We start from the raw sequence: 22,103 nt of genomic DNA on the forward strand, positions 1-22,103 counted from the left end.
CTTTAGATTTATCATCTAAAAAATTAGGTTTCTTTCACTTGGAAGTATCTCCCAAACTGTTTTTGCTGGAATGTGAGTTCATGTTTCTAATTGTCCCTTCTTGAAATCACAAGTACTATCAGTACTTCGAAAGGAAAGGTACTTTTTAAAGCATAACAATGCCTTACATTTTACAGAGTAGTGCAAGCAAACGAAATGCAGTTATTGGGTTCATTCAAGTAAACTATTTCTGTATCTCTTACACAGGGGGTACAGACTTGTGGCATATCATGCATTTACATGATGGATTCATGGAATACTGGGATTTCATGTTCAAGAAGTGATACCTGCCTGTGTGGTTCGAGCCATTCGTGATGAATTCTCCAGTGACCACGTACAATACTGTCGATTTATACAGACAGTACCCCGACCACAGCAATATAATTTCGAGTGTCATTGCCATCCACTTTACCAAACTAAATAAAAAAATGTGTTAATCTGAACAGTTGTTAGACATTTTTTGTAAGTCCACAACACATCCAAACATCTAAGAGTATTGCAAAAGATTGGTGTCCTTTAACAAGTTTACTGGCCCATCGTGCTCCCCTCATCAACATCCTTACCCCCTCTACTATCAATGGCTGTTTGCAGCTGTGGGCATGCGCTCTGAAGGGGGCTGGGAGGATGGGAACGCTCAAGGTGCCGAATACCATGTACATCACAAAGGGTTCTTTTGCATGGGGACCCTTATCCACATGGCCAACCCAGACCTGGTGTCTCCAGACTACCCTTTGAAAACCCTGTCCCTGCAATCAACATATGTCTGTGTCCTTTGAGTACTGGGCCTATTGCGCTCATCTCATCCACATCCATCCCCCTCTGCTATCAATGACAGTCTGCCCCGTGGGTGTGCGCTCGCATGGGTGCTGGGAAAATGGGAACGCTCAAGGTGCTGAACACCATGTACACCACAAAGGGTTCTTTCGCATGGGAATTGAGGAGGTCAAACACTGTCATGGAGGCCTGGTGGGTGTGAACAAATACATCCAACATTGACATACACACCCACTTCTGTAATCCTTTTTAAACACTGTGGGAGTTAACAATAAAACATCTCGGCGATAGACAACAGATATCGCCAGCTCTCCACTTTTTACCTTGCTTGCTGAGTCGGTTCATCTGTTCTTCTAAGTAACGGTTAGTCAAATTTTACTATTTTCTGTAGTGTCAACGTTCTCTGTTAGGCCACTTTCTATTGCTTTATACTCCATGTACAACCTATTCTCATTTTGTTTTATTCAAAAAGTCTGCACCATTATCAACCGCCCAATGCATTTTTATTTCTGTAATTAGCACATCACATTAAAGAGTATTGTTTCCAAATGTAATCCTTCGTATTGCATGTGTTCAATGCATGTTTGCTTTAGATGCCATTTTTGATAAAGTAAATTATGTGTTCATTATTAAAGGAATATGATCTTTGATTTACTCACTGTGATACTTTTTTAATAGTAATATTTATTTATATGTATTCAACAGATTATAGGGACACTCCAACAATTCCTTCTTGTATTGTTTTGCATCACACTAATAACAGCCATGCTAAAGGTCAGAGTACAGTCCTGCATGTATTTCCAAAGGATTTAAATTTAATAAGAAAATGGTTCTTGAGCTGTGCTTTTCCAATGTCTGAAATTGAAAGCAGAGCCAAGGATGTCTTGGATGACGTGTGGGGCAATGGATCCGACAGCATCCACTTCTCAGAAGATATCTATGAAAAATCACAGTACACTAAAAATCATCGCCCTAGACTCCTTCACACATTTTAAATATATTTTACCATTTTCTAAATGTGTCTGTTTAATATGTCTTGTAAATCACCACTCAATATATTGAAATAGGCTGTGAACAGGTTAAATAATGATCGGTTTTCAGTTTTTGGGGAATATTTCCATTGATATTTTTTACACAAGTTTCCTTTGTGACACGATGTACTGTGGTTTGTACATTTTGAAATTCAGATTACTTTGTGTATCCCTATTTTAGAGCTACCCGAATAGTTCAGTGCAATGGGAGCCTTTGCAAAGACACACTCACGCCCTTTAAAAATAGGTCTTTTCTTTAAAATTACCATGTCTGTCTTTACATACACTGCAATGATGGAATTACAGACCATTATCATGGAGGAAACCACAGACACGTCCAACATCCTAATTGTGAGGCCAAGCAACTTGCCCACAAACTTTTTAAATTTGATGTGGTCTAAATTATAATACTAATGTCCTTTTTCTATTTAACAATGGTATGAATATATAAATCGATTAAAGGACAGTGATGCTACATTGACCACTATTTCGGAGTCAACAGCAACCTCACTCACCTTTTGAAGTCATTTATTTTAGAATATTCCTTCAGCTGCGACTATACAAAATATGTATTTGTTCAAATTCAACATAAAACATAATGATTATTATGTATAATATTAGCTTTTGATACAGACTGGCTTGTAGGCTTCTTTGTCAATATAAAGCATCTTTTACATGTCATTTGGTGTGTGGATGTTACAAATTTATTATTCCAGTTACTGTGATACAGGCGGAGCCTGGAACTTCAGCAATGTATGCTTCTACTGCAACCAGTCTGGAGGTATGAGAAGTGATAATTTATTGGTGTATACTAACAGTTATTCATTAACAATATCTTTTTTACATGTAAGATAACTTATTTGTTTGATAATTTGCAATACCGTCAGCAAATTGCAAAGCATTCAATCAACAACTATAATGTATTTATCGCAGAAACACATGCAACAATAAAAGTAAACCTACAGAAAAATGTACTTTGTCATTGAATAACGTAGACCCTTTCACTATATGAATGGTGTATGTTTTTGTTTATGAACTTTAGCTGCTTAGTGAAAAATGGAATCGTTTAAACAAAATAACATCACAATGCATTAAAGGGGCCACAATTTAATCAACCTGTTTTGCAGGATGGTCTCGCACCAACTCCCTGCCACATCTCTGAAGGAGGTTATCCGGTACAGTTTTCAAAGATGTCTTTTTAAACTATTACAGGCACCCAGTGCTCGACTTTATGTCAATACTATTTTAAAAAGTTTAATCAGATGATTAACTGTACTTTCTTACATAGTTTAACTTATATTGTAATATCGACAATCATTAAATCCACTTTCTCAAGATGTACTTTGTGAGATCAAAGATTTTAACATTAAATAGTTTAACAATTTAATAAATGTTCTTTGAAATTTTTACGAACAAGGAATGTACTACTGATGCGGTCAAAATTGAAGACACACATGTACAAGAGCTATATATAAGATATTGTAAAATATCAGTTATCCGTTTTAACTGTGATGTAATATTAAATGTGTTCTAATAGTTTCCATAGTGACATTTTGTTATGCATGTATGCTTCTTTAAGGGTAAGAGCACATGTTAATGTTTATACAATTTCAAAATGCAGTTTTTAAGCTTGGTCTGGTGGTTGGCAAATCCAACTTGACTGCTTCAAGGAACATTCAGAATAAAAGGGTACATAACAAAGGTTTTTTTTCAAAAAGAAATGTGTTTATCAGTTATTTCATTGATATTAAATTTTTATGTTATAATTCATATTTTCTGTATGTGTGCTATAAATGATCCTTTTTTTCTCTTTGATTAGAGGCCTAGGAAGAAGAGGTGCAAAAAGACTTGGACAATTACACAAGCTAATGATGTCCCTTGCCAAACTGTTGTCACTTGGGAGCAGCTACATTTTGAGGCACAGCATGGTCCTTGCAAGACTCAGTGTTGTGATGCAGATGTCCAGTGGCTAGAATTTGAATTGAATGTCAGCAGTGACCCAACGAAAGTACCCCTGGATCATTGTTACAGCACACAGCGTGACCCAGAAGAAACAGACAACAAAGAAGATGTTTCAGAATTGCTTCCAGAACTGCTCAGACAATCCACACCCTCAAATAAAATGCTATCTAAGAAACAATATTCACTTTTTCTACAATACATGTGGACAAATTGGAAATATCACACACAGAAATAACCAAAGGTTCTTCACTACTGATGGATGATTGTGCTTGTGATTTGGACTTCACTCTTGCGAGTGTTAAAGACTTATCCACCGACATGGAATCGAAAACCAGTGTACTTCTGGACCATTGGCTATTAAATTAACCAAAATACAGTGTATTCGACTGCTGCCTGATCGAGATTATGAAAATGATTGAATGTGATAATAAATTGCATAATAGGATTTGTGGGGAACCATTGGTGAAGTTTGCTTGTGTTCTCAAATAAACCAACCTGAAGATCAAAGGTAGTTGTGTACAACACCATAACTCATTTTTATGGTCTGCTCAACCTATACTTGGAAAAGTGCCTAATGGAAATGTACTTCGTTCATCTGTTTTGTTGTTTAGTGGATCAATATACAGTACAATTTCACATTTTTCTAACTTTGTGTGACTCGAGTTCCTATTAAAAACCCAGTACTATAAATATCAGAAGGTTTTCTTGTTCCCTTGCTATTAGCCAGGCATGTACACTCAAACAGATGTCAATGCTCTTACTGGCAAAAGGCTCTGGCTTGCTGGTGATGGACAGTGACAGTCCAGGTTTTTCTGCTAAATACTGCACTTACTACTTCCAAGACATGGAAACCAAAAAAATGGTTGAGTTCAGTCATTGTGCAAGTATCTGATTGTATATCTTCTGTTGCCATGAAAAAATATTATTTCATTAAATCTATTCAACTTCTACAATCCAGGGGAATGCAAATAGACCTGACAGCCACTGACAGGCACATTTCATTAGTCAAGGCCATTCGAGAGAAGTTCCCAGACATAGAGCATAAATATGATGTATGGCACATCCCAAAATAAATTTTGAAATAAATTAGAGCTGCTGGAAAAAAAGCTACAGAAAACATTTTAAATTGGTCACAGTCTATCAGCAACCATCTTTGGTGGATCTCATAAACTTGTGATAGATTTGTAGATATTCTGCTTGAAAAATGGCATTAATTGGGGCACCATTTTTCAAACAGACACTCTTGGAAAGAAAATGAACATTTCCACAAATGTGCACATGGGCCATTGAGCAAGGGGGCAGGAGTGTAAGAAAAGGAGGTTGGTTCCAGGCGCTCTTCCACACACAGCACTTGAGAAGATTGTGTATGATAAAACACTTTCAAGAGACATGAGGGGACTCTCTGAGTCCTGCCACACTGGAGATTTGGAGGTGTTCCATAATATGTGCCTAAAGTACAGGCCTAAAAGGTTGCATTTTAGCATATATAGTATGGAGGCCAGAGCAAGACTGACTGTACTTGCACACAATGAAAATGTTGGAAGGGAACAAGCAAAAACTGCAGCAATTTTCGGGATACCTAGTTACCACAAGGAGTTTACCAAAAGAAGCAAATGGTGGGTGGCAAAGCCAATCTTCCAGCAGATGGATTTTGTATTTATGAAAGATCTGACATTGAATGTGCTGGTCATGCAAACGCATGGAATTGATCCAGATTTTATTTCCAGGGCCCAGTCTATGCCATGCAACATTGCAAAAGAGGTTTGCCCTCCCAAACTTGAACTTGTTGAAAGGTTGACTTCAAGATTCAGATGATGTGTGGCTCTCGTCCCAATGTTTAACAAAACCAGTTTCATGCTTTTGCACAGTGTTTGGAAACAGTTTTCATTGTACAATAAATGAAATAGTATGTCACTTGAGATGTACATTTTAGATACATGTTTTATTAATTACTGTTTGTGTAGTAATGTCACTAGATGGGCCTTAAAATGTCTATTTTTCTGATTTCTTTATTTTATTTATTACCATCAAAATAATTGATTTATATTACAACAATAAATGTCAGTCTGATTACTTCAAGTATGTGACTGAAATCAAATTTGGAAGAAACTGGTCTGCTTAAAACCAACAGTTACCAGGTGTTACTTTTGGCTCCCCAGGCCATCTAATGTAGCACTATAAACAAGCTCCTTGTTTCCTAGTTGTAGTTCCTGGTGGCCGTTTACTGCTGGTTACCCAGGCACTGCTTGTAATTCCAGTTTATCCAATCCTAATTTTGAGGCCTCTTTATAATGAACTCACAATAGTTGAAGAATCTAAACAGAAAATTGGAGCAACAGGCGTACAGAAATTCAATGTCTCCAGAGCTCTGGCCCTCTCCAGGCTACACTACTGCATGACCTCTTCCTCAATCTGCCAAAATCCTCCCTTTGCCCCCTTCAACTAATCCAGAATAGGACTGCAAGATGTATTCTTGACCTCAAGCCCAGGGACCGCACCTCTCAAGCCCAAACATATCACAACTGGCTCGCGATGGATGCAAGGATCAAGTTCAAGACCCTCTGCATGAACTACAAGGCTTTCTGGGGCCAGGGACCCCACTACATCTGACTCTTTCCCTAAATACCTCCCTCTTAGAGTCCTTAAGTCATCTAGCTGCAATTCTCCGCCGATCGGACTCTATTCCAAGCAGAGAGTGTGGGGTAGATCACTTTTCTCGGCAGGAGCATCCCTCTGTAATGGGCTTCCTTCCCCTCTCCAGCTTCTTCCTCATCTGCTAAAGTTCCAGATGATTCTCAAGACCCTACTTTTCTCTTCTTCATTCCCCCTTGCTAATGCCCCCATGTGTTGCATTGACTGGCTGCCTGGTCCCTTCTGAGCTCCACAGGGCACCAGGCCCTCCTTGCCCAGTGTACCCCAGCACTTGCCCTTCCAGGCCCCTTTCCCCTGACAAGCCTGTTGGGGTGTGCATCCCTACCGAGCCTGCTCCACCCCCATCCTGGTGCATTGCATGTGGTCCTCACTCCCTGTTTCCCCTGGCACCATCCCACATGGCCTCCCCTTAGCACATCCCTAGGCCCATTGGCCATCTTCTTCCTCTCCTCCCCCTGCAATTGTATACATCCTCTTGCCTGGCACCTCCCTCATGCCCTAGCATTTTCCCTTCTGCCCCGACCTACACCTCCTCCCCAGTCCCTCCACATGCACTTCTTGTTACTGCTCTTGCATGAGCCAAATGACACAAGGCCTAGTAGGACAGTTATTTTTTCTTCCCTGCACCCCCACCTTTTTGTCTTGTGGTGCATTGAAGTGCCATTCTTTGTATAGATGATTTATAAATAACCAATTAATAAATTAATTAATTAAAAATAACCTCGCTGGAAAGTAGGAATCATTAGTGCTGCAGATAGCAATAGAACAAAGGTTTATGTGCCACAGTGTTAGTCAACATTGAAATAACGAGCGAAGGAATCTGTCTTGCCAATGTGCACTATGAACATGCACATGTGGCCTTTGCACATTTACATCTTACTGTGTAGGCCAACTAGGCGTGCATGCATCAATGCAGAAATCAGTATGATTGCTGGAATAGATATACACAGAAGCCAGAAAGCCTTTCAAAACTGCACTAATTCGAGGAATGCTGGAACTTTAGTGATGTACACTTTTTTCTTTTTATTGTTGCTCATTGAATGTGTTGCCCTGGCTGCAACCGTTCACCCAGCCTCGTGCAAAAAAAAGCCTCCCCCTTCCCTTGCCGGTTAGTCTCTACATATTAATCCACCGCTTTTGTATTCGAAAATTGGTCCACACTATTCATTTTGGTTTTTTTGGGCCTTTGGCCTATTGAGGTACTGGGGAATCGGAGCCTGTCAATATCTCGCCTCGGGTCATTTTTGAAAGAATGTGTAAATGTTGTGCGACCATGCACATTGATACCATTCAAATTGAAGTAAATATTTTCATAAGTGGGATACTTGACAATTTTCGTTTTTCACTGCACAGTTTGCCATTAATATTCTTCAATTTTGTGGCATGTGTTCCCAAAAACAAAACTCCCTCTGACATGCTTTGAATGCTGGATGAAGGGTCGCATTGTTGTGTGTCCTTGAATCGACTGCACTAACAATATGAAGGCCAAAATGTGTTGAATATCCACAAAGAAATGATCAGGTTCACTATATTGAAAGCTTATGTAGGAAAGTTACGTTTCTATTACTGAGATCTGTCTTTTGAAAGCAGTTGGTCATCCATCATATAGGGAGAATGGCAACACAAGACACAATGTAAGCAAAAATTTAAATATGTATGCAAGTGAGGATGGCAATTGTGCTGTGTGCTACAAGATTTATGTTGTGAAGGATAAATGTTCCATTTGATGCAAAAGATAGACATTGTATGTGTTAATTGTAACTTAAATTGATAGTTAACATAAATTTACTGTGTATATATAATTATAAATTGGGTACTGAAATATATTTTTGCATTCTCGATTTTGCATAGTTATATTATACTGATGTGCAAATGTCATGGGTACAGTTTACCAGTTGACAGCTTCTTCAATCGTAATTGGACAATAATCATCAACAACGCACCTGTGATAACCATTATCTGGGACGATTGCCAGACACCAATCTGTCCTTTTGCGGTTTCAGTGATAAGGAGCAACATGGCAGCCTATAGGTTCTGAAAACGTTTAGATGTGAAAGTGTTGCATTTGAAATTAAAACCGCTCCTTTCTTCCATGTAATGGAACGTCATGTGTGCTGATCAGAAATCGTCGAGGGAAGATAACTTTCTGTGAAGAATGCAAAGACTGGAATTAATTGATCGATGAACGGAATCAGCATTATAAAATCACTGTTAAACAAAAAATGAGAAACATGCAATGAAAACTGCGATCGATTGGGCCAATAACATTTATGACCGAACTACCCCTTTAAGCTTTGTATTCCACATCAAAATAACCATGTTTCTGTGTATAAAGTGCATGATATGACATTAAAGTCTGGAGGCCTATAACTGGGAAGGAGAAAACAGCACTTTTCTCTCAGACTTCTAGGAATTGAGTTCTAAAACTGCTCCATAGGAGTAGCAGGTAATGACAGAAATATGAATAGATATTGTCCAGGCAGATTATGATGCAGAATTTCGAGTTCCAATTAGTGCACAATTGGTGCCACTTGGTGTTCCGGTGGCACCGTCGTGACATTATGTCCCTCCACAGGCCCATGTAGATAGTCCTAAAAGAAGACTACGTCCAAGGCTTGTATCACTTCAGCATAGTCTAATAGTGTAATAGTAGCACATGATGGTCCAAACCTGTTTAACGCTTCAAGGTGAGTCTTTAGCAAGGAAAGCTTTTGCATCCTGAAGACACAAGGTGACAGCAGAATCGGTCTCAGTCAAATCGTTCTGTTCTTTGGTGGCCACTTTTATATCTGAAAAGTCCCATGGACTAAGGATGCTTTTTGACATTGTTTCAGAGGCAAACCACACTAAAGTGTGTTCATTGGCTGGGGAACTGTGAAGCTGTGCGGCATACTCATGGTTTCTTCTTTTATGAAGGCAAAGGTTTGCCTTTTGACTGGCAATGGTACTTTACTGAAGGGTGGAACCATGACCTCAGCTGCATTGGTTGATTCAGGGAGGTCTTGCAAATCTTCAAAAGTATTGATAGGTGGTGTGATTTCTTTCATCAGAAGACAAGTTAGAGAAGACTGGAATCTCATTGGATAGGGTAGACAGGGATGCATCTTTGTTCACAAGTAAATCTTTGCTGACAATCAGATGCTTAGGAAGGGTTCTGTAGTGGAGAAGATACAATAGGAACACTACAGTTGACGGATGCAGATCACGTTTTCCTTGAAGAATTATACAGTCGTAATTGGGAGGAAAGGCTTAGAGCAGCATGCCATCAATGACTGTGCTTTCAAGTAGATCTTGGACACCTTTATTCAAGTTCACGTCTACTATGTTGGTTCGGGTCTTATTTGGCATGGGCAGTGTAAGGGAGGCATGGTATCACAAGTATGACACTGACACAAAAGATGCAAAGTAACCAACTTTTATTTGCTTTCAAAGGTTGGAAAAAACTCCTGCCTCATCCTAAAACTAAAGATGGGAGTGTGCTCTACAATCTAAAATAAAGAGAAAACAGCCCAAGTCAATCGTAAGTCCAAAACAGTAACAATTAAACTAGAAAACCTATTGCCTGCCCTCACTCTAATACCATTCAAGTGAAATAGGGAAATGTATTGTAAATGGAAAATCAGTGGGAAACAAAAGGATGTCAGAATGGCATATAAAGATTCTTACCCACGTTATATAGCATGCGGGTGGGGTGCAGCACTTGACGTATTGGCACACTCTGCTATGCAATTACACCTGGGGTAGCTGGCTTGGCCCTCAGTGCCTGCTTGGCATTCACATACTCCATCTCAAAGGTTGGAGTTTTGACCTCTCGGGTCTCCCTTTCCCCCAAGTCCAGGTCCAGGTCAATCCCCTATGTTTTACAGCATTAACACAAAAGTTCAAAGCTTTTTCTGGCACAAACACAAACGTTCCAAAAGAAAATGTATTTGTAAGTGTCTATAGGCCCACTCAACCAGGCCCCAGCCCCTCACTTTCAGCTTCTTTCTTGGTTCCCCTCTCTTGGGCTCAAACTGTTTCAATTTACTTTCTCGGGGTTCCCTTCCCCTAGCTTTATTCTTTGGCGTTTGCTATGCCTTGTGGTACTCGTATGCTTTTCACACAGTTCATTCAAACTTCCAGTTTACCTCAGCCAGGTTCACACTGCCTCGACTTTCGTGTTTCAATGTTAATTACGTTATACTTAAAGTTTGTTACAATTCTTGCCTTTTGTGCTGTCTTGCAGCTTTGCAAACCTTTTTCAGAGTCTTTCGATAAGGCCGCTTCCCCCGGCTGGGCCACTCTGATACTTAATATTCGCTTTCATAAAGTCAGACAATGGTTTCCCTCTCTCTCGCAACTTCTCTAGGTGCGCATAACCTTAATTCCTCGTTAGAATATTGCAAGCACTCCCCAAATCGCCAGCCAGTCTTTCGCCAATTTAGTTAAAGGAATAGTGTGCTCAAAAATGTTGTCCCGATCGATCGGGCAAGTCGTTTTAAGCATACATTGATCGATTGTAAAACAAATTCCTATGCACATTACCTTAGTTTTCCTCACTTTTACACATGCGAAATCAGGCAGCGGAGCGCAGCCATCTTGTGCTAATCTTATCTGTTGCTGCATCGCCCTAAGGTGAATTGCCCTCGTGGCACTAAATCATATGCCCCGCCCCTGAAGCTGACATCGCTAGACGCATACGGCCCATTTCACAATGCAAATGCACGTCATGTGTCAACGTTCTCTGCGGTCCAGCTAATGACTTGTCTCCATGGAAATGGCAGGAAGCCTCTTTTATCAATAAGTATAAACAGACCACTTCTCATCAGACAACAACAGAGTTGCTTTTTCAAACGTTTCACTGTTTTTTTTGTGTGTGTCCTGTGACTCGTTTCTACTCTGTTCAGCTATCTTCGTTGCTCGTAGCCCATGCAAACACATACTAGCACTAGCATTACTATCTATTTTAATGTTGTCGTATAATGGCAACAATGCAGCCCTACCAGTACGACCCGGAGTATTCCGAGGCATATTTCGTTGAAAGAGAAAGATGCGGAAACGATGGGCCATCTGACGACAGTTGGGAGGACGAATCACTGGATCGTGAGCCTGAGCCTAGTCGCATGGAAGACGTTTCCACCTGGTGTACCTGCAATCAGTGCAAGGTCATGCCAACCGAGGAGGAGAACTGCGCTGCAAAGAAAACTCTGGATGCTTGGCCTACATATCGGAAGACGAGACACGGCCGCTATGCGTTACCGAGCTGCATGACTTCAGGGCAGCCTGCCTCACAAGGTCCTTGTTGAGGATTATGATGGTGCTTATGCACGAACTTCGCGCAACAGTTCACCCTCGCAATCAAGTAACGAGTAAGTGTACTGTAGATGTGATGTCACTTAGGCCGCTAACATTTCATGTTTGTCTCCTATATTGTTCTTTGATCTATCACTGCCAAATGAATGTAGTCTGACAATTCAATACATCTCTCGAGATTTTGGAGAAATCATAGTGGTCATCTTATGTGTCTTGACGTACAAGCACCAAGAAACAATATTTCTATGTGCCCCAAACATTATGGATTGCATGGGTGTTCACTTTTGTAATGTGTCTACACTTTAAAGCCCAAGTTGATTGATCCATGATGTAACATTTGTACTGGCAACTATGCCATAGGATACAAGATTGCATTTTCAACTAAGGTTTGTACACTTATCATGTTCATTTAAATACAGTTTGTATGTTTCTCTTCCATAGGTGGTACAGGCTGGTGGCCTATCGTGCATTTACATGGTGGCTTCATTGGAGGCTTGGATACCGTGTTCGACGAGTAATACCTGCCTGTGTCGTTGGTGCCATTTGAGCCAAATTCCCCAGTGACACCAGTCAGTATAGGGGATTTTCCCACACTGTGCTGCAACCCGAAGTATACAATTTGTAGTACATTTGTGCCATCAACATCTGCATTAAAATAAAATACAATTCAACTTTTATGAATAGTTGTTTCAATTTTCCAGTGAATCAACAACAAGCTCCCTTGTCCTGGCAGGGCTGGCTGGGAAAGGCCAAGACGCCAAACACCATGTACACTTGAAAGGCATCTTATGCGCAGGGGCCATTGTTCACATGGCCTAGCCACACCCAGTGTCTCCAGGCAGGCACCCCTGAAGCAGACCGCACACCTGCAATACACATAAGTGTGTCTCCCTTCAGCAGCATTCTGGGCCTTTGCTGCACGCCTCTTGCCCCTCCATCCCCGCCACTATCAATGGCAGTTTGCACCTGTGGACATGCCCTCCCAAGGGACTAGCAGGATGGGAATGGCCAAGGTACCAAACACCATGTACACTTCAAAGGTATCTTCCGCACAGGGGCCATTGTACACATGGCCTCCCCAGACCCAGTGTTTCCAGGCTCCCCCCGATTCAGACCGCCCCAGAAACATGTCACTCATTCATATGCACACCCACTTTTCTAATTCTTTATAAACCCCTTTATATTTATCCTGTGAACATCTGTGAGCACTGAAAGTCAACTCGTGATCCTGCTACCTGTTCTCCAGCTACTAATTACCCTGCTTGCTGAATCTAACTGTTTGTTGATCAAGGTAATGGCAGGTCACCTAATCATCTCTTTCTGATCTAAAAATGTCTATCTATTTCGAACTAATGTACCCAGTAGAGTAATGTTCATTCATCTCAATGACTTTACCATTGTCTACTGTTTAAAGTGTTCAGATCTCGATACATAGCAAATTTCATTAGTGCCAGTTGTGATAGAATTGCATCTTTCTCGGACCATGTCTATAAGCATGTTTCCTTTTGCATAGAATTGCATAGAAAACGTTGATATAATTGTCTCAATCTCATGCATTCAGTAGAATTTTTTTATAATTATGTGTACTTTTTTTAATGCAGATTTTTCAAGAATGCCTGCTTTGTATGGTTTCCGGTTGCCGTTCTACGACCCATGAAAAAAGTAAGGGCACAATCAGGCATACGTTCCCGAGGATTATTGAACTAATAAGAGAATGGGTTCGATATTGTGGATTTCCGGTGGACCAGCTTGAAAGTAAAGCCCAGGATGTCTTGGGAGACTTGAGGGCCAATCAATTCTGCAGCCTGCACTTTACCCCGGATATGTACGACCAATCGCAGTACACAAAAAAACATTGCCTCAGACCGTCTCATAAATTGTTTCCAAATGCAATTCCAACTCTATCCATGCACACGCTGGACCAGGTGAGTCCCGTATGATGAATTAGCTGTAGGATTTGGGGTACTGAACAGGTAACTACATGAACGGATTGGTGCTTTCGGTGTAAATGTTTCTTACAAAACTTGGCATATTTACCAGATTGTATTACTTTATAACTATACCACATTTTGCTAGACATCGGTCCCTGGTTTTAGGAGCATCATAGAAAGTAATTATGACCATAGAAAACTATGCCATAGTGCCCTTCAAAATAAGCATAATCTTTTCGTAATCAGTTGCTTGACATGTCCATTTTTTTAGGAGAGCATACAAGCACAGACCTTCGCAAGTGACATCACCACTGACATGTCCAGTATACCAATGGCGAGCCATACAGACTTGCAGAAGTTCATATTATCGAGAGTTGGATCTTCCCACATATCTAATGCAAATCTAATTTTCACTTTTACAACTTTGTGACAATGCACTGAAAATGAGCAAGATTCTGCATCCATTTCTTTTCCGGAGTCAACAACTACTTTGAGCGCCTATCAGGTTGTTTTATTTCGCTTTTCAATTACGGTTAATGTATTATGCTTAGAATTTAAAATAATATGTAATTGTTTATGTATCCTGTCATTTGTTTACATTATGTGCCATTTATGGGTTTCTCTTTATATGTACAATTATCTGCATCTTATTGTCTCTGTTCAATTTAGCTGTTTTCATCCATACTAAAACAAGTATTGTGTTACAGGGGGATGCTGGTACTTCGACAACAAACACATCATCCTTTGGAGCTGGTCCAGAGTATGGGGTATGCGTACTGGCAGTTCCCTTGAATGAAAGAAAGTAAATCCTACATCGGATACTATTAGGCACTGACATTCATATAAACGTGCACTGTTTCAAACTTTTAGCATTTCAGTTCTAACTTTACGATTTCTACCCTAATGCAGAATACATTGCAACATTACAATCAGTATGTTTGTGCACGGTGATCTCTGATCGAGTACCCTTGCCATCAATCAGGTGGAATTCAAAATGTTTATTTTGACTAAATGCCGTACACTGTTTACGAGGATATGTATGTACGCGATGTGTGCAATGAAAGATTTTGATTTCAAATATGTTTGACTTTTGTTTTTTTAATGAATATTCTATTCAAGGAATGTATACAAGGTCAGGAATTAAAAGAAGTGGCACATGGATCAGAGGTGGTGGACCAGCTTGCTGGTGCGGTTGTTACAGAGAAGAACACGGTTTCATAGAAAATCAAGAAAACAAGGGTAACTAGCAAACAATTTCATTTACTTCATAACATGTTTTTTTTAAATCTAAAGTGCTATCTACTGTATGTTTGATTTACACTGAACATGATGTTTTTACAACCCATCTCCTACAGGCCCAGAAGGAAAAGAAATATAAAGACACAGACAACAAATGAAACCAAAGATTCTGATTGCCAAACACCATGGAACAACTACTATTTGAGGCGCAGCATGTTCCAGTCAATAAGGAGACTTGTGATGCTTATGACCAATGACCAGAAAATGGATTGAATATGACCGGCGAAGCAATGAAAGATTTGTTGGGCCATTGCTACAATGTGAGAACTCGACAAGATGAAGATGAAATGGAATATAATGAAGGTGCTTCTGAATTACTCCCTGACCACTTGACACAATGTACCCCTGCAAAAAAAGGTCCACCCAATCAACAAACGACAGTGTTGGTTTCTCCAATTCATGTGCAAATTACACAGGCTGAACTAACACAGACAAAGCCTCTATGCAATTGACCGAGGCACTTGCCAAAGATCTCGACAACAGTTTTTCTACTTCAGGCGATTTCTCCACCACAGTTGAGTCACAAACCGCTATCATGCAGGATTATTGGCTAATAAAGGAACATAAATACATTGTATTCGACAGATGCCTCAAAGAGATTATACTGATGCTGAAATGTGTCCATCCAGTGAGGGGGGAAAATGTGCGGGGAGCAATTGGTGATTGTGACTCCTCTATTACAAGGCACTAACCTGAAAATACAAGCCACCTGTGCCCACCTCCAGGATACATTTTCATGGTCCGCTCAACCAATGCTGGGCAAAGTGCCAGCTGGAAATCTACTGTGTTCAGCAGCTTTAGTTTTCAGTGGTTCGACTTTTAGTAAGTTGTCCAGTTTCTGTCAATTTGTGGGACTTCAGTTCCTTGCTAAAATGCGGTACTATAAATATCAAAGAGAATTCTTATTCCCTGCTATTAGTCAAGCCTGGAAAATTGAACAAATGACAATTGAAAGGACATTCTCTGGCAAACGGTTCAGGCTAGCTGGCGATGGACAGTGTGACAGCCCCGGATTTTCAGAAAAGTACTGCACATACCTCTCTGAGAACATGGAAACTAAAATAATTGTGAGTTCAGAGGTCATACAGGTGTCCCAAAGTAAATCCTCAGTGGCCATGGAGAAACTTGGTTTCATGAAATCCCTCGAACTTCTTCAATCGATGGGAATGCAAATAGACCTCATAGCCACTGACAGACATGTTTCAATAGCCAAGGTCATGTGAGAGTAGTTTCCAAACATTTGCCATCAATGTGATGTATGAAACATTGCCAAATCAATCAATAAAAAAAATCACAGCTGCTGTAGAAAAAAGGGTTCGTAAAATATTTTACAGTGATCCCAGTCTTCAGCAACCATCTTTGGTGGACCTCTAAAACTTGTGATGGGTCTGTGGAAATTCTACTAGAAAGATGGCGTTCATTGATGCACCACTGTTACAACCTCCACACATGGACAGAAAACCAACATTTTCACCAATGTGCAAATAGACCTTTATCGGAGGAACAGGAACACAAGAAGAAGTGGTTGGTTCCATCTTCACCCTCACACAAAGCTCTTGAGAAGATCGTGTTTGATAATACTCTTTCAAGAGACCTGAAGGGACTCAGAGTTCTGTCAAACCAGAGATTTGGAGGTGTTCCACAATATGTGCCTAAAGTACAGGCCCAAGAGATTGCATTTCGGCATAGACGGTATGCAATATCGAACATTACCAGGCGTATTAGCGCATAACGAGAATCTGAGCAGAGAACATTCCAGAACTGCAGGAAACTTTGGAATGGTTCGTTACACAATGGCCTTTTCCAAACGAAGCAAAAAATGGGTTGCCAAGCCGATATACCAGGAAATGGAATTCGATTTTGTGAAAGATCTCACTTTGACTGTGTTGGCCATGCATACTCATGGAATCGATTCTGATTTTGTTCCTAGGGCACATACATTGCTACAAAACATTGCAAGTGAGCCCTGTCCACCAAAAAGCTGACCTCATTGAACATTTGACTTCCTGGTATAAATGATTAGCAGTGGTGCGTATGTTCCACAATGTTTGTACATGACCAATGGAAATCTATTTAACTTGAATTTCAAAGCTATTAAAAGTACTAAAAAGTATTAAGCGTCCAAAGTGTCTTTTTAAATGTATCCTCTTTGTAAATTTTTTCTGCAAGAAGTGCCGGTTGGAGCATGCCATACAGTGTAACTCTGTGTTTTCCCCTTCCCGCTTTCGGCTTGCTCTTGTGGGTCCTTCACTGACCAGGGCGTGGGAAGGTTGGATGGATATATGCATGAAAGCAACTGCGGGGTCTGCAGTTGCCTTAGCATGCACATGTCCAAATAGACAGAATAAATACGAGTGCCACTAGGGAATGACACGTAAGCTAAATAACAAACTTGGCATGCAAGAACTAATGACTATAAGCAAAACACTGCATAAAAGTGGGCTGTTGGTGTGCAATAGGTGCATTCTGACCTCTATCTTTATGGAGGCATGTGTTGGGGGTTGTTCCTTTCGGGTGAATTATCAGAAGGGAAGATCTTTGATTTGCAGCCTTTGGAGTCTTACGATTTCAAACACAGTGTTGATAGGTGTTAGTGTTACCAGAATATATGACCACTCGAGATTAGGTATATGGTAGGTGAATTGGAGGTGGTGCGGGGGTAGGGTCTGGTGACCAGATGCATCCAAAGGGAATAGGGGGCATGGGTTCAGGGAACCGCAGCCTGGGAGGGGGTGGAGTCGGTCAGAGTCGGTCAGCAGAGATGGATGGGGCATTAACATTGGAGCAGGTCTTGGTCTCACATTCTTGGATGAGCACATTTGTCAGGGCTCGATACTCGCAAAAATGAATAGCTGCATTTCCGTGAGAACAGGAGACGCGCTGAGCTGGCAGAGGACAAAGATGGTGAGGGCTAGCTGTGCGTGGCGCTGGGAGAGGGAGAGTGAACATTTCGCAAGATGGGCAGAGGGCCTAGTAAAAGTTGGTGTTTTAAAGGACACAAAATGGATTTCAAAGTATACACATTAGCACAGCATTAATACACTTATATGAAACATGGGTGATGCAAATAGGTACAGAAGGGGTGGAAATGTCTCCCACCTTAGCTTGTACGTCATTTGTGCGGTACCAGAATGGTGCAGGGGGGCGGGATATACCGCCTCTCCCCCAACATTTGTTAATGCACGGGAAGTTCAGTGAAGATGGAAGAACACTCGGATTTATGACTTGTCAGTTTCTCACGTTATCCGCAGAGCACATTCCTCTGCGAAAACAGGGCGCATGCAGATGTGACAATGGGGAGAACTAACTGGAACTGTTGCCCTAAAATAACTAAATCACTATCAATATAGATGAGCAAAAAGTATTCACGATAGCGCAGCATTGGTGGATGCCAGCAAACAATTTGTTTATTTTTTTAACATATTTTGAATGCCACGGTGGACGGCCGGGCTAATCGCTCCCATGGAGTGAAGGTCACTCACTGCGTTTGATGTTGCTTGTGGGCTGTTCACACCGAGGCTTCCTGTACAGTATGTTTTTGATGTGTGGCTTTCATTCACCAAAACGAAATTTAGCATACGCTCTCCTAAGAAGGCTCAATTGTTGTTCGTCCTTGGAAGAAAGGGAGGATATTCTATGGATTAATGGATGGGAGGTGTGTAATACCCGCAAACATGATAAGGTTCACCATTTTAAAAATTGACAAAGGAACATGTAATTTCATTTCATGAAAACCGTTGAACTGACCGGTCACACTGCATTACGCCAAGAGAATGGAAATACCAAATTTGTAAGTGTTACTGAAGTTGGGGAATATTGTTTGGGGCATATTGTGACAACACGCATACACAACTTGTATGCATTTGTCTTTGTCCCAGGCACATTGGCAGTCAAGCACCGAAATGCATAAGAGTCCATCTGTGCCATAGCTCTCAACCTTTCATGGCCCCTGGGAGGGTGAAAACACCTGATTTTGTATTTGGCGGGTGAACGCCCATTGGTTCCTATGGACGTGTAGGGAGCTTGGCAGGTGAGAGAGCTGCCAAAGTGGCGGGTGACACCCGCTAAAAGCGTGTGAGTTGAGAGTTGTGTATATGAGTTCCACCAGCACAAAGTTTGTTGCTAATATTCCTTTATAATGCCATCTACATGTTGTTTGAATTCTTCTGTCAGCTTCCGCATCTGCATCCCATTGTGAAATAAACATACTCCACAGCACTAACCTCTCATGCACATCGTAGACTCCAACTTTCCACAATGTTTTCTCTGTCTTGCCATTGTTTCTGGTGTGTGTTCATTATTAGGTTTCACCTGGTGCTGAATTAAAGGGTACATGGATACATTTGAATAAAGAACAGCTACTGAAATATATTTCTGTTATGTTTTCTACACAGCTACATCCTCCCTTTCTGCGAATGTCATCGTTTCCAGATACCCAGTGACAGGTTCCTCAACAGGCAGTGGCAGATAAACCTAAATGGCTGGATTGCAATTACTCTTTTGTGGGACGATCGCCCAGGACCGATATGCCCTTTGGCCGTACCAGCAACTAGGAGCAACCTGACATCATTTACGGTGGTCTAGCAAGAAGCTTATGCAGAAGCCTTGCGATTCCTGGTGCGTCCAATGCGCTTCTTATACCTAAAGGGACACTGTGTGCCTCATGATAAAGATTTGATCTTCGAACAAAACAAAATTAAACATTTAGTTGAAAATGGAAATTGGCGGATGTTCTCGGAGCATTTAATGTGAAACAAAAAGCACATTATAAATTGCACAGTATTGGTGTTTCCTTTAAAAATTGTGTTTTCTGTTCTGATTTGGGACGCGCTGTGCTGTGAGAGGATGTGTGTGTTGATATTCCGGGTTCTCCGTCAACTAACGTAAAGACGTAGGTGATGACTGGGCATGTTTGGCTACGCTACACACTAATGTCATGAAAATACGTGGAGAATGATTTAGTGCCGCGAAGGCAGTTCACCTTAGAGCGATGCGGCAACAGATAAGATCAACACAAGATGGCCGTGCCCCGCTGCCTGATTTTGCATGTGTAAAAGTGAGGAAAACTAAGGTAACGTGCATAGGAATTTTTTTTACAATCCTTTTTTTTTTTTTTACAATCGATCAGCGTATGCTTCTAACGACGTGCCTGATCTATCGGGACAATAACATTTTTGAGCGCACTATTCCTTTAACTCACCAGTGAGGTTCGAGTGTTCAGTCTTGGCATCTGTTTAATGTCGAAATCAAGGTTGCCATTTATATAGCTGCAGCATCTCCCCAACTCTGTCATTCACCTGGGAGGGCTCACTCGTAACGTTGTTGCATGATATCTGTTCCTTTCCTTCCCAGCTGGGCTGGTGTGCTTAGCCCTGGTAGTTTCGCAGAGACAGCGCTCTTTCTCACCATGGGACTCTCAGTTTCCAGCTCCTGGTTTTAACCTCTTGTCCTTTCGCTGTCCTTCGTCCGGCTTGCCACCACTCTGGAGGGACAGCTTCCCCTCGTGCCGCACTTTGCTCAACAAAAAAAAAAAGAAATGGCTTTGGACTTCAAGTACCACAATGCTTTGTCTATGAGGTCAGGGTCTCACCACCTGCACCTCAAAGGACAGGGTTTTACTACTTTACCCAGGGGAGTTGCTCTGGCTTGGGTGCTGCCAGTTTCCCCCAGCTGTCCCTGGTTGGGCTCCTTGGAATCAAAGTTTCTTTGCCACACTGCAGCCTCCCTTGCACTAACAGGCTCAATGTTTTGGCCGCCTTTCTCCTTCCAGGGTTCTTCCAGCTGCTGTATTATTTTCCTGGTTTCCAAGCACCCTCCAGCATTCCCAGCTCGCCCTCTTTGTCAGTGCTCCACCTTTTATACTGACTGGGAAAGTAAATGGAAGTCAGGTGTGAGTAGTTGCCCAGCCCTGCCTGACCTTGTTAATGGGACAAGATGGAGATTGCCCATAGGAGCTCATGGTGCATTGGTTCCCATGGGCAATCTAATAACTCTTGTTGGCCTTGTTCTAGTGGTGTTTGGAAACAGCAGTGGGGAGGAATTATGGGAGTTGTGGTATTGTACAAACAAAGGGATAAAGATGTGGATTTTTATCAGAAAAGGGGATCTGAATGTAGGGTTATTGGGTGTCGAGGAAGGAGGGGTAAAACATATGTTGGGATCTAGGGATAGTTTTGGTTTTCCCGGATGGTTTCGCCTTCTTTTCTTCTTTTCGGTATAGGAAAAGGTTGAGGTATGGTTGGTCTTTGTTGACAATATCCCATACAGACAGACGGGATGTCAGGTAGGGTTAAGTCAAAAGAAAGGGGATACTGTGTTGCGCCCGGGGGCATTCCTTCCCGCAGTCCCAAAGGGTACCCTGCCCAGGTGATCGTCCTTCGCTTGTCCGCCCCAGGGTTGCGATCCAAGGGTGATGGCCCTCCCCTGGCCACCTGAACAAAGGATTTCTGAGGCATACCAGTGAGAACACCCTTGGGTTTAACACAGCAGGCTTTCAGGCAGGTGCATTAAGAGTCTGGTTTGTTCAGATTGACTGGTGTATCTGGAGTATTGACTGATGTCAAATCTGGACTGCATACTGGTACTGGGTTCAGTTCAGGATTGGCCCCGATGTCTGGCTCATGGCCTGGTGCCAGAGTGTCCACAGACACAGAGAAAATATCAGGCTTGGTCACTTCAGTAGAGGTTGCATGTGCAGGTAAAAGACCATAATCCAGGGCATGAACTGGACAATCTCTTGCATCAGCAGCATTCAGGAGATCATACATGGTTTGTGACTTGATGGCAGTTTGAGCTGTTTTGCCAATGAGAGGAGTGCATTCTTCACTAGCTGGTATACCAAGGTCAGGTCCTCCATCTTCTCTGTATAGGTCTGTATCTGTTTCTTTGTTACCATTCCAGGCCTTATCGTGTTGATATTTAAAGACAATGCAGCTCATTACGAGTTGGGCGGTATATGGTAAAAGTGGCAGGAACTAAATTACTGCCACTATTATCGTACCACTGAATTATGAATCGGCAGTAATGCGGCAGACAGAATTAGCACTGGTGCGAATACTGCCAGCGGAATTACCGCCAACAGATGGTGAATGCACCCCCGGCAGTATTAATACCGCCGGCAGAA

The 22,103-nt window shown here is 41.6% G+C and overlaps 1 protein-coding gene across 1 annotated transcript in view; it reads right to left on the reverse strand.

The window, feature by feature from the left end:
- Positions 1-8,448: 8,448 nt before the first annotated feature.
- The window catches only part of LOC138566968 (solute carrier family 22 member 6-A-like), a 339,887-nt gene continuing 326,232 nt past the window's right edge, over positions 8,449-22,103 (reverse strand). The window contains exon 10 of the mRNA XM_069644755.1: positions 8,449-8,604. Coding sequence (XP_069500856.1) covers positions 8,577-8,604 — 28 coding nt within the window. The 3' untranslated portion in view covers positions 8,449-8,576. The remainder of the gene's footprint in view (positions 8,605-22,103) is intronic.

The sequence above is a fragment of the Ambystoma mexicanum genome, chromosome 2p (genome assembly GCF_040938575.1).
Source record: "Ambystoma mexicanum isolate Mex_15411 chromosome 2p, UKY_AmexF1_1, whole genome shotgun sequence".
Taxonomy (NCBI): Eukaryota; Metazoa; Chordata; class Amphibia; order Caudata; family Ambystomatidae; genus Ambystoma; species Ambystoma mexicanum.